The 13,360-nt window shown below is 37.2% G+C and overlaps 1 protein-coding gene across 1 annotated transcript in view; it reads left to right on the top strand.

Moving 5' to 3' along the window:
* Nucleotides 1–617: 617 nt before the first annotated feature.
* ARID4A (AT rich interactive domain 4A (RBP1-like)) overlaps nucleotides 618–13,360 on the top strand; it is a 79,403-nt gene continuing 66,660 nt past the window's right edge. Inside the window, exons 1-4 of the mRNA XM_006864640.1 lie at nucleotides 618–623; nucleotides 2,397–2,507; nucleotides 5,972–6,037; nucleotides 7,178–7,268. Of these exons, the coding sequence (XP_006864702.1) occupies nucleotides 618–623; nucleotides 2,397–2,507; nucleotides 5,972–6,037; nucleotides 7,178–7,268 (274 nt within the window). The remainder of the gene's footprint in view (nucleotides 624–2,396; nucleotides 2,508–5,971; nucleotides 6,038–7,177; nucleotides 7,269–13,360) is intronic.

Here is a 13,360-nt window from a genome sequence, read left to right as displayed (position 1 = left end):
CCCGTGGGTCTCCCCTCACGCTCGGGGCGGAAGGTTGTGCCAGTTCCCCAGTGGGGTGAAGCAGCACTTCTCATTCCTGACATGGTGCAGAGTGGAGGAAGGAGAGCAATGGCGCCGTGACACTTCGCTGCCGCCACCGCGGGCCCGGGGCGGGCCGAGGGGGCCGAGCGGCGGAGGCGGGGCGCGGGCCTAAGTCGGGAGTCTCTGGGGGGCGGCTGAGAGGCGAGGCGCCTCCGCGACCGCTCGAAGCCGAAACGCGCCCTGTCCTTTTCCAGTGCCACTGGTCCTGGAGCTCCGACTTGGTCATTCGCGGTCCAAGTGACGAGCAAAACAGGGGGTGCGATGGGCCACTGGAGAACTCCGGGCGGAACGGGTTGCCCTTTGGCGCCTCTGGGGTTCTCGCTTCCCCCTCAACCCCTGCGTCCTGACTGCCCTCCGCGGGGATCTTAGTCCTTCGGCTGGGGAGCTGCTGCCCCTCCCCGCTGGCATTTGTTTACTTTCTTTGCCTGTGTCGCTCCCCGCTGTTGGCTGATTCTTTGCCTGTCTCTCCCTCCCCATGATTCTAGCGACTGTGAAGATAGCTCGTTGAGCTGGAACCCCACAAGTCACCAGTAAAAATGAAGGTAAGTAGAATTAACGCTGCTCTGGACCTCGAGATGTCCCTGTCCACTGCCTGTCGTGAGGCTTATGTTGTGGAATGCCTTTTTTTTTTTTTTTTTTTGTAGGAGGACTACTCAAAATTAATTCCTCTACTAAGCAGCATTTAAGGAAAACAAAAATGTGTTGAATGGGTGAGAATGAACAGTGTATCTCAATGCAGCTGGTTCTGCTCCTTTCTTAAGCAGTTAGCACCTTAGAAAGCCTGGTGCAGACTTTCAATTGTCCATTGGGCTAATATTTTTAAACACTTCCTGTGTTGGCAGCAACCTTAACAGAAGTAAAGCTTTTGTCCTACTTTGGGGGATTTTTTTTTGGAATAAAATCCCGCCCCCCCCCCAGTGCCAATGTAATTTGCTAAGAAGATGAAATATGTGGGTTGATTAAGGGATATATTTTTTGGAGTGGGGAATAACGTAAAATTCTGGGCTAAAATATTTGAAGAGCTAAAACTGGTTATAGTTTTAGTCCAATTATTGTAGTAAATGATTTTCAATCTATATCTAACCTAAAAAAGTTATTCTGAAGACACCTAATTTTCCAAACATCAGTATCTGATGTTTAAAGAGAAAGAGAATATCCTAGCCTTCTTGCTCTGTTGCATTGCATTGGCGGTTTCAGTTTGGATATTTATTTGTGGGAACCATTCCTCTGATTCCTCTTTGCTTGGTAATTCTCCTAACTTTGAAAGGTACCAGATTGTTCACTCATTTACTGTTTCCGTGTATTTAAGCTGTGAAATGTGTGTATAGCATTTCCCAAAATTTTCTTTTGCTTTCCACTCTTCTTGTATTAAGTAACTCATCTAACCTTTTTTAAATGTTACATGGGAAAATTAAAAAAAAAAAATTAATTAAAAAGTATATATGTCTAAAGTGTATACTGTTACTTTTGCACTTAGCTACTTTGAATTAGACCTAGCTTTAGAAAAAGTTGGACAAAACTGATAGATTGGGATAGCCATTTTATTACTGTAATGATTAAAATTGATGGTAGAATAAAATTTACCTGATCTTTCAGTGTATTCAAGTAATCATGGCCATTAGACATTTCTCGGTGAAGTTTATTTTTTATATCAAGAGGTACAGCTAGATAAAGCTACACGGGTCTTGAGCCATCAGTAAATGCTCAAAATCATTTATGCATTCATCAGCTGATTTCACGTGTAAACTTTTCATATGCAGCTTTCAACTAAAGAATTTTCTAAATAATGCTCTCCTTATCAAGAGAATTGTCTTCTTTTCTTATTTGTATTGTTACATTGTATCCAAGATGTTACCTTTATGTAGCTATGTTAAAAAAACCTTCAATTTTACATTGCTAGTATTAATTATATAATAGTTTTATTTCCTTTATTTTGGAGACAGCATTTTAAGGAGGCTGTAAATGAAGGGCTTAAGATTTTATGAGATATTCAAAATTATTATACTTTTCCTCTTTTTTACATCTCATACATAAATTTCTTGTTGATCCATTTTTATAGCTGGAGAAAAAAACACTGTGTTTCCTTATTGATACTTTGTAATTACAATTTTAAACAATTTAAGTTGGATAAACATCAGTATGCAAGAAGGGCTGTTAATTGTTAATTTTAAGGATATTTTTCAAGTTATTAGTGATGGTAATAAGCAAATAGTTTTAGTAGTCTTATTATCGTAAATAAAGAGCCTCTGAATTAGACTGGAGGCTGAAGTAGGGAAAATAGTTGTGACATTTACGTTTTATAATCCTTTTACCAGGTGGCGGATGAGCCTGCCTACCTGACAGTGGGAACTGATGTCAGTGCCAAGTACCGAGGTGCCTTTTGTGAGGCAAAGATTAAGACTGTGAAAAGGCTGGTAAAAGTTAAGGTAACTTTTTTTTTTTTTAATGCAATACTTTCACCAATTCTGGGCTGAAGAGAGTTGGGGAGGTTGGGATTGTAAATCTATATATTTTATTTATTGAATTATCACTGTACAAGAACTGTTTTGTGCTCTACTATTGTAAAAGCGCATCAAGATTTGAGACATAAACAACTAAAAGTAGTTTTGAGAAATTATTTCAAAATAGTTCTGCCAAAATACCCTGCTTTGTAGTGTTTGAATCTTCTCTATTTATGATAGCCTACTTAATTGGGATCCTGATATTGCACTGTAGGGTAAACACTAGATCACAAGGTTAATTTCAACGACAAGGTCAGTGGTTCAGACTCACCAGATGCTTCTTGGAAGCTATACAGGGTCGCTCTGAGTCGAAACTGACTCAATGGCACGTAACAACAACTTGAGCTATAATCTTACTTTCTTTTCTTTTATAATATTTAGTTAGAGAGGATTTCAGTGGTTAGGAAAAACAATGCCAATGCAGTAGGAATTATGTTTTCAAGACAGTGTCAAAGATGATTCAAAAATTTCATTTTTAACGTGCTTTTAGTAGTTAAAAAAAAGTTAACACATTATCCCTGTATGGTATTTGGAAATGAGGCTTCAAACTGGTTCAGTTATGGCTGATGAAGCAAAAGTGAAACAGACCCAAATTTAAATTGGATTAAGTAGAATGACAGCTGGGATGGGAAGAACTAAAGACAAAGTCCTGGGATGGGAAACTTTGAAGAGGTACAGGGTGCGCCCTTTCTAGAGACTGAATATTTTGCCAGGACTCCAGAGAACAATACACATTCAAAGAAGCCTGATGGACCACCATCTTTGAGTGGTACATCATTGTTTCCTGTTGAGCTTATCAAGAGATTTAGTTACTGTGCACCATTTCTTCTGCCTTTGTTTTCTAAAAGGGAGATTAAGTTTCTAGCTGTCATTGAATCATTGTTTTTCTGCTTTGGTTTTCATTCTGGCTCACTCATTTTTCAAGTTAGCATCAGTTCTGATTTTGCTTTGTTGGCCATAACTGAACTGGGAATAACTGGTTAAAAATCCTGTTGGAAATAGAAAAAAAAGAACTGGATTAATAACCATAGCTTGTGTCTCAAATTAACATTTTTGTGTTTCTTTGTGGTAACTTTCCTATATATTCATTTTTGACATTATGAAACTATATAATATAGTTTATGAAAATCTTCCTTGGTACCATTCCTAATAGATTTGGTTTGGTTCTTCAGATTTATTTACTGTGGCTATCACAGCATTATTATTATAATTACTATTATCATTGGATCACTATTGGGTTCAATAAGGCAGTTTTGCAGTTTGCTTTTTCTTTCCCAGAAAGAACATTGTGAAGTGCAAAAAAAAAAATCTAACTTTTCCTATCCCCAATAGGTACAATAGATTTAAAATTCATTGAATGAATAAATGAACTTAGTAGATAAGTGTTATTTCTGTGGTAGGTAAATAGATTTATCTATGATTAGTATGAAATTTCAGTTTAAACTTTGATCTGCCTATATGCAACTTTTATTTCACTGTTGTCATTTGACATTCTTTTTTTCCGCTGCTTTCTTTTTATTCTTTTACAAGGCTTTTTTTTTTTTTTTTTCCAAGTTCTTAATGTGAATTGAGTGATAGTTAACATGGGAGATCAGCTTTACATTCATACTTTCATATTTTGTTTCATTGCAATGATTACAATCCGCTCCATGCATCATCAAACAACCAAGGGGTCCCCAGCCATACCATCTCTCCATATCATAGTCTCTTCCTCAATCTCTGGCGTCACTGCTTCTCTGGATAGGGTCCCGTACTCCGCTCTTCTCTCTTGATGGTCCCAGGGTTTTCCACTCCTGTACTGCAAAATCAGCCACTCCCCTCCTTTTTAAAAAGCGTTTTTGTATCACCTTTTAACTATGTCAGATATACAGGATTTGTTTACTAGGTATTTATTTGGAATTATATGAAGCTTTTAAGCTTTTTGTTAGGATTGTGTCTCTTAATGTTTACTTATTTGTTTATTTAAGTCAGTACTGGATTGTTTGAGGTCTTATAATATATACATACCTACAATTTGAACTTTCTTATTTGGATAATTGCTCTCTTATGGTTGCTTGTACTATGACGTTGAAGGATCAGCACTGGACTGCGAGCCACAAGGTTGACAGTTCAAACCCACCACCTCAGAAACCTTATACAGGGTCGTTGTGAGTCGGAACCGACTCCATGGCACTTAACAACAATGCTGATGGAGTCCTGGTATGGCACTGTAGGATAGGCACTCAACCTCAAGATCGGTTTGAACTGCAAAGTTGGCAGTTCAAACCCACCCAGCTGCTCCTTGGAAACCCTAAGTAGGGTCGCAATGATTTGGAACCAACTCCATGGTTATTAACAACAACACAGAGAAATGGAGCACAATGGCTCCATACAATGGCTCCATACAATAAGGACTAGACTGCCAACCACAAGGTCTGTGTTTTGAGTCTGCCTGCTCTTTGGCAGGAGAAAGATGAGGCCTGCTAGTTCTTGCAAAGATTTTAAAAAGACTCAGAAACCCTACCCAGAGTCACTATGAGTGGGAACCAATTTGGTGGCACTTAGCAACAGTAACAATAGTAGACATAGGAGTCCTGGTATCACAATGGTTAAAGCACTCGGCTGCCAGCAAAAAGGTTAGTGATTTGAACCTACCAGCTGCACAGGAAAACAATGTGGCATAAAGACTTATAGCCTTAGAAACACTACAGGGTAGTTTTGCTGTTCTAGTGGGTCTATGTGTTGGAATCTACTCAAAGGCAGTGGACTGGAAGTAGAAAAAGAGCATTTGTTTGTAACTGAAGTACATATTATGGTTAGGATTTGGATTCACTTTATAAAGCATCAGAGAATCTGGTTTTATTTTCTTTTCCTTTCATGTATAGACAGGAGTCCTGGTGTAGAGCTGTGGGTTAATGCGCTGGACTGCAAAGTCGGTTTGAACTGTAAGCTTGGTTTCAACTTTACCAGCTGCCCCTCAGAAACCCTAAGCAGGGTCACTGTGAGTCGGAACCGACTCAGCGGCACTGAACAACAACAAAGAGCTTGATACTGTTTTTTATATTCTTGGTAAGAATGAGAGTTTCATGACTTGTTGATAAAGAGCAATAAAGGCAGTGTTAAGTGTTTACAGTAATCACTGTAGGTGGTAAGTCTTCTGTAGTTTATTCATTCATTCAATAGTCATTTATTACTTGCACTGGTACTTAATAACTATTGGGGATATAGTAACAAATGGCGACTTTGGTCTTCTAGGTACTCCGTTAATGATAGAGACAATAAACACATACAAAACAATGTAATAAGAATTAAACTACAGGTAACCACAGGGTGCTAAGAAAGCATAGGTAAAGGTGTTATTATAATTCATTGTTTAAAACTAACATGAACTGTGCAAAAAAATTTTTCAGGTACTCCTAAAACAGGATAATACTACACAGTTGGTGCAAGATGATCAAGTAAAGGGTCCTTTAAGAGTACGTATTTTCTACAGTTTAAAATCTGAAATGACGAATCATAAATTGAGACAATAATTTACTGAGTTTTATAATTACAGATATACTTAAAAATTTTTAGGACATTAATCAGAAAATAAAAATACAGGTGAAGTGTATAATTAGTAGAAATTATGCTATTGCAATGACTGTGTTTTCAGATGAAAAATATTAAGCATTTTAGTGAAGGATAATTTAATATGCATAGGCATGCTGAGATTTTAGCTCCCACTTGTTTTAAATTCTTTGGCTGAATACCTCACTTTGTTTTTTGCATTGTTGTATCAGGCACTGTTTAATGTGCGGTTACATATTGGAATCCTAAGGTTGATCCTTCTATTTTTCTAGTTTAGCAAGTGACCTATGTTCACTTCATAATTCAATTTAATGAACACCTAGAATATATTTTCCATCCATGTCTGGCCATTTGTCTATGTAATCTTTTTGATGTCAGGGTACCACTTTGATTAAAATACATAAAGGTCTGTAAACTAATCGAAGGTCACCTGTGCCATCCTTCTGTCTCCAGGTGAACCTTTCCCTAAAAGATCCCCTACATACAGGTGCTGAATCCAATAATCAGTGTTTCTGTGAAGGAAAATCGGAGCTCTTGTTGCTGTTTTATAGTTCTTGTATTCAGAAATGTTCATGAAAGGAACATAAAGTAGTTTAAAAGCAAAACAAAACCTGAATTAGACGTAAGAGAATGGGCTCTCATTCTGGAGTCTTTACAAATTGTTTTCTCTTTCTAAGCCACAATTTCCAGTGTATAAAAATGAGGGGTAATATAGATACCATATTTATATTTTGGGGCCCAAATTACATAATAAATTAAATCACTGTAAGCATAAAGATCTTAAGTCAGTGTCAGGTAAAATTATCATAAATATTATTTATTGATTTTTCTGGTGTGATGTAATAGGATAAACACTGGCTGCGAACCACAAGGTCGGTGGTTCAAACTCCACCAGCTGTTCCTCAAAAATCCCTTTACAGGGTCGCTATGAGTCAGAACCGACTTGATGGCACTTAACAACAGCAATATACAGATTGTATAGTTGATGACAGTAATTTGATTTTATGGTTTAAATTTGGTAATGAAGTTTGGATTTTATGTTTTAGGTTGGAGCTATTGTTGAAACAAGGGCATCCGATGGATCCTTTCAAGAAGCTATTATCAGCAAATTGACAGATGCTAGTTGGTACACTGTGGGTAAGCAGCTGAGTAATTTAATACATAGATTATATTTGGAGTTGCATATACCTCTATTTTTCAGATAGTCTGAATCCTTGGATTGGCAGAGAAATGTGTATTGTACTTTCCTGTCAATTTATGCAATGTAGTTGTATAAAATTTTGTGGCTGTCCTGCTAGAAAGAAAAAGTTATTTCTTATACTGACTTGACTACTTTAGGTACTTCATCCATGAATGTACTTTTTTTCGGGGGTGGGGAGGGCATGCACCTTGGTTGTTGTTGTTCTTAAGTGCTGTTGATTTGTTTCCAACTCACAGTGACCCTGTATAGGATTTCTAAGGTGAGTTTACACTGCCAACATTATGGTTCAACCCAACTTTCCATTCCGATGCTTTATTCCACAGTCCCATACCAGGACTCTTCATTAAGGAGGTTAAATTATAGTGTTCTTTTTCTCCCGTAAGAAAAGTCAATGAAGTTTAGTACAATTGCATAGCTCTAGTGTTTTCTTGTAATGCTACTCATTTAAGTGTAATTTAGAAGCTACCGCAGAATTTGCAGACTAAAAAAATTTTGACCAAAGTAGATTCAACCCTAGATGATGTAGTAGCTAATTTTTTTTTTTTTTGTAATGCAGTGAGGGCTCTCTTAGTACCAGCTTTCAAGACAGATATATGCTGTTTAATGTGATTACATTCTTAGATTTCACTAGATTTAAAAAACTAGTTAGTAGCAACAAATGTCATACATTTAAATTGAAATCTAGGAGTTACATAATTGCTATCATGAGAATAACAGTGGTTAACTTGCCCAAATCTTCTGTCAGTACTTTCAAACTACACAATCTTATAGCCACTTTATGATCCTTTGTTCTGCCCTGGATGTCTGCTATATTGTTTGGATTCTACATTTGTAGCTTGGTATAAGTGGTGTAGCTTCCTTCTAGAAAGAAAAGAAGTGACCCGTAAGGTTTGTCAGTTACACTTGATAAATTTAATATCTTGGAGATGTAGGGTTTTGTGTGTTTTCTTTTTTAAAGACATTGGCCTTGGCTTTTAACTTACTTGACTTGCAGCTTTGTGTAAAGATCCTTGGTCTTCGGTTGATGCTCAGAGCTACGAAGATGCTCAGAGCTACGAAGAACATACTTTGGTTAAAAATTGTACTTCCTGTGTTTTACTCTGTGGAAGCAATTAGCTCTGTGTAACTACTGTTTTCTAACCTTTACATTCTTATATCTCCTAGAAGTTAGTGTTGAAACTCAATGGTAATATTATTCTGAACTATGTAATTTTAGGAAGCTTAATTATGGCTACTCAAGTTGTTAGAAACTTTAAAATTAAGTTTAGTATTAACTCTGAGAAGATTGTTGTTGCTAAAAAATTGCTGTTGTTAAGTGCTATTTAGTCATTTCTGAATCATAGCAATCCTATATAGGGTTTCATAGGAGCAGCTGTGGTGGGTTTGAACTGCTGACCTTGTGGTTTGCAGTCCAGTGCTTATCCTATAGGCCACACCAGGAGTCCAAGAAGATTAAATAAATGCAGTTTGGGAATGTTAAACAAGTAGCTAGTAAAAATGTGAATAGAATCATGGGAATTTATATGATGTGTCCTCAGATACTATTATTGCATCCTGTGTACTGACTGATCAAGGAACCTTGGTGGCACAATGGTTAAGCACTTGGCTGCTAACTGAAAGGTTGATCTTTCAAGCCTACCAGCCCTTCTGAGGAAGAAGGACATGTCTGTTCTATCCTGTCCTATAAGGTTGTTCTGAGTCAGAATTGATTTGACGACAATGGGTTTGGTTTTTGGTTTATAAGGTGCTCAGCCTCCTGGCTGAGGAATGTATCCACATTACTCATGTAGCTTTACTAATATAACGCTCATGCTTCTGCAGAAGAGTCTTTCACGTTTTCACATGTTGTCTTCCTGAGTCCCAGTATAATTCCTAATTATAAATAGCGATCTCTGTGCTCTACAAGGGGCAGTGCAGTGGCTCCATAGGATAAGCACTGGACTGCAAACCACAAGGTTAGCAGTTTGAGCCCATCAGCCGTTTCTACGGAGACAGATGAGGTTTTCTCCTGCAAAGATTTACAAGCCTTGGAAACACTATCCAGAGTCATTATGAGTCAGAACCAACCACAAGGTCCCTGGTTCGAGCCTACCAGCGACTCACGGGAGAAAGATGAGATTTTCTGCTCCTTCAAAGGTTTACAAGTCTTACAAACCCTGTATAGGGTTGCTATGAGCCAGAACCAGTTAGACGGCATATAAATTAAAAATTGATTTTTAAAAAAGAGGATAGCACTCTGCTGGTTTCGAACAAACTATATTATCATTGGTGATCAAAAAGTATCAATTGAGTATAATAACGCCTTTTTATATAACATAGGTATTAGTTTCTCTTAGCTTACAGTTGATAAACCAGTTTTGAAAGAGATTATGGGTCTAATATGACCTCAGTTTTATGTGACACTGTAGGATAAGCACTAAACCACAAGGTCGGTTTGAATCTCAAGGTTGGCAGTGCAAATGCACCAACTGCTCCTTGAAAGCCATGTATGGGGGTTGCTGTGAGTTGAAACCGACTCTGGCACTTAATACCACCGGCAACAATGATATGTTGCTCTGGTAGCATAGTGGTTACAGAATGGGCTGCTAACCTCAAGGTCGGCAATTTGAAACTACCGGCCATTACCCAGGAGAGAAAGGTGAGGCTTTCTGCTTCTGTAAAGATTTACAGCCTCAGAAACCCAGTATAGGGTCGCTATGAGTCGGAACCGACTCCACGGCACACCACCATCAGTGTTGAACAGTAAAAGCTGTCAATAAGATGTTGTTAAAGTATTCTTGCCTTTATGAAACATAAATAACTTAATCAATTAGGAAAATCAGGAGAAAAAAAAAATTGGCAGTAATCTGAAATTTACATACCCCCATACATCACATGTTAAGTTCAACACAAAGATCTATCACTTATATTAATATATTTGTCTGACAAGAAATGCTTAAATGCATTTGATTGTTTTTGTGTGCCTTGACATTGTTTTGTATATCAGTTGTATCAGATTTCATGAGCTTTCTAATAGAGTATTGAGTAGAAGCGTTTTAAATTAGACTAGTGAATTGACGGAATTTTGTAGACAAAGCTTGCATGCTAATAAAACTCTTGACTTAATAATGCTAATAGAACTTCTTGTGACAAATGTGACAAAAATCAACTATAGTGATGGGGGACCTGTCTTGTTTTCCCAGGTCTCACAAGGTTTCTGCCTTAGCAGCCTTACCACTTACCTACTGCTCATTTTGTTATTCTGCTGACTGAAATCATTCATTTACAAAATGTCATAGTGAGAAAGAAATCTACTCAATCCTAGGTTTTAACCAAATGTTCCAGTAACATTCTATAAAATTGACTACTATCATATTCAAGGAGCTCTGGTAGCATACAGGTTCTGACCCTATACAGGGTCGCTATGAATCGGTACCGACTCCATGGCACATAACCAACACCACCATTCCCATATTTTGTTGATGTTTATGCATTTGCATACTAAGTTTTCAGCTTCCTAAAATTGTTTATTATAATTGCTGGGGGTGTTCAATAATTGTTACAGATTGTTCTAGAGTAAGAGAACTATTGGTTTTATCTAAGGTATTTATTTTTAACTTTTAAGTTTTTTTCTTCTGTTGTGTAATTACTGTTAAATGCTTATACTCAGGGATGGCAATAACATTGCTTAGTTTTCCAAAGTCAGACTTCTTGACTTCCTCCTTAGTGTTCATTTTATACTTCTACTTTATACCTAAGGAGCTCTGGTAGTGTAGTGGTTACGAGTTGGGCTGCTAACCTCAAGGTCAGCAGTTCGAAACTACCAGCTGTTTCATGGGAGTAATGTAAGGCTTTCTGCTCCCGTAAAGATTTACATCCTTGGAAATCCTATGCAGAGTTGTCATGCATTGGAACCAACTCTATGGCATATTACCAACACCACTTCATACCGATTTGTTATAATGTCTTTGTTGTTAAGTGGCATCGAATTGGTTCTGCCTCATCGTGACCCTTTGTAGAATTTTCGAGGAGTGGCTGGTGGGTTTGAACTGCCAGCCTTGCAGTTAGCAGTCCAGTGCTTATTCTACAGTGTCACAATAGAACTTTAGCCCCCCTACCTAAATTTAGCTCATTGGTTACCTTCTGATACTTAATTTCCTTCTCTATTAAAGGAGGATTTGCAGGCTCGGAAACCCTGTGCAGGGTCTCTATGAGTCGGAACCAACTCCACAGTACTTAACAACAACAACAAGCAAAGGAGGATAATGATTCCTAAGTTCAGAGTGTGTTGTTAGGATCAGAAGATGCTCAGTAATCAGTAGCCAGTTATGCCTCTGGGTAGATAGAAAAAGTTAATTTACTGTTGTTGCCATCTTACTGTACTTCATGACCTAACCATGCTTTAGGTAGATATATGTTTTGTATTTAGTAGTGAATCAGATCCCTGTTACTTTTTTTGTCTCTAAATTCTAGCAGATTAGGGTTAGGATTTGTTTGTATTGTGTATTACCTTGTCTAAAATGAACAAATGTTACTGTGCAAGTCACAACTTTGTTTTTCTTAAATTTGATTTATTATTTATAGCTAATATAGTAATGGGGAGTCTTGGTATAGCGCTGTGGGTTAATGCACTAGGCCGCAAGGTTGGATTGAACTGCAAGGTCGGCGGTTCAAACTCACCAACCACTCCTGGGAAACCCTATACAGGGTCGCTATGAGTCAGAACCGATTCGACAGCACTTAAAAGACAACAACAATATAATAATGGATACAGTGCTTTTGGTTATGTCCGTATTTCATTGTACTAGATTAATTACCTGTTCAAATGCCTTTTTAGAAGACATTACATGTGCTTATGAGTCGGTTCTGACTCACAGGGCCCCTGTATAGGGTTTTCAAGGCTATAAATCTTTATGGGAGCAGAAAGGCTCATCTTTTTCTTGCAGAGCCAATGGTAGATACAAACTGTTGCCCTGGTGGGTAGACATTATGTAAGATTAGTAAATACTTTAGTCTGTTTTCTCTTGACATACTGTAGTATAAATCCTGTACTTAAAAGAAGCTACATTTATAACATATGGCAACTAATTATTTTATAGTTATCCAAATGCCAGAGTCAATCTTCATTGCCTGCAGATTTTGTGTCCTTTTAGATGACACTTCTGACATGAAAAGTGCAGAGGTGACTTCTTATAGGTGCCACATCTTGGTTTCGATAATCAGGCATGTCATGATGAGCTTTTCTGTTTTAGCAAATAATTGAAAAGTGGTTTAACAAGTAGCATAAACTATTCAAATGTGTATAGGTGTGTGGTTTTGTAAATGAAAGAAGATTACACAGTTTCTTTTTCACATGAAGTTGCAAGGATTCTTAGGTAAAACTGTAAAATTAGTTTGTAATAATTTGTAAAAATAAAGCAATCTCCTTTGCTTCTTACATTTGTCTAATCATGATACAGTATGCAAGTGAAGTTTTCCCTTCTAAAGTCTGATTGATTTTGTTTCAAAGTGATTATTTTGAAAAAAGCAAAACTAAAGAAATCCAATTATTGAAATGACTCACCATAATGTTTTTATTTGGAACTACAATGGATTAATGAAAAAGTACTATGAAAAATACTTTATTCTATAAATTTGATGTTTTTATTGGTCTAGAAGCCTCATTTTCCTTCCTCACATTTTCATATAAATGTGTCTTGTGTTTGTGTCCAGTGCTAACTATCTTTCTTTTGTATGTATTAAGGAAAATTAGAACATGTAAAGCTTTATTACATAGTATGCTTATGAATTTGAATACTAAAAATTTACTTTAAACTTAGTTTTCGTTGATTCTGAACTTTAAAAGTACAGTGGTTTATTCCTTAGTCCTAATTGACGTTATAAGAATTTCAGTTTTGATACAAATGCTTGTTATTGTTAAGTCACAACTCATAGTGACCCTGGATAGGATTTCCAAAGACTGGCTGGTGGGTTTGAACCGCTGACCTCACAGTTAGCTGTCCAGTGTTTATCCTAAACTCAGGCAAAGATCAGTGATATAATTGTTGGC

This window comes from Chrysochloris asiatica, unplaced genomic scaffold (assembly GCF_000296735.1).
Source record: "Chrysochloris asiatica unplaced genomic scaffold, ChrAsi1.0 scaffold00067, whole genome shotgun sequence".
Taxonomy (NCBI): domain Eukaryota; kingdom Metazoa; phylum Chordata; class Mammalia; order Afrosoricida; family Chrysochloridae; genus Chrysochloris; species Chrysochloris asiatica.
Note: the sequence above shows the minus strand (reverse complement) of the source record. Positions and strands in the feature narration are given on the sequence as shown.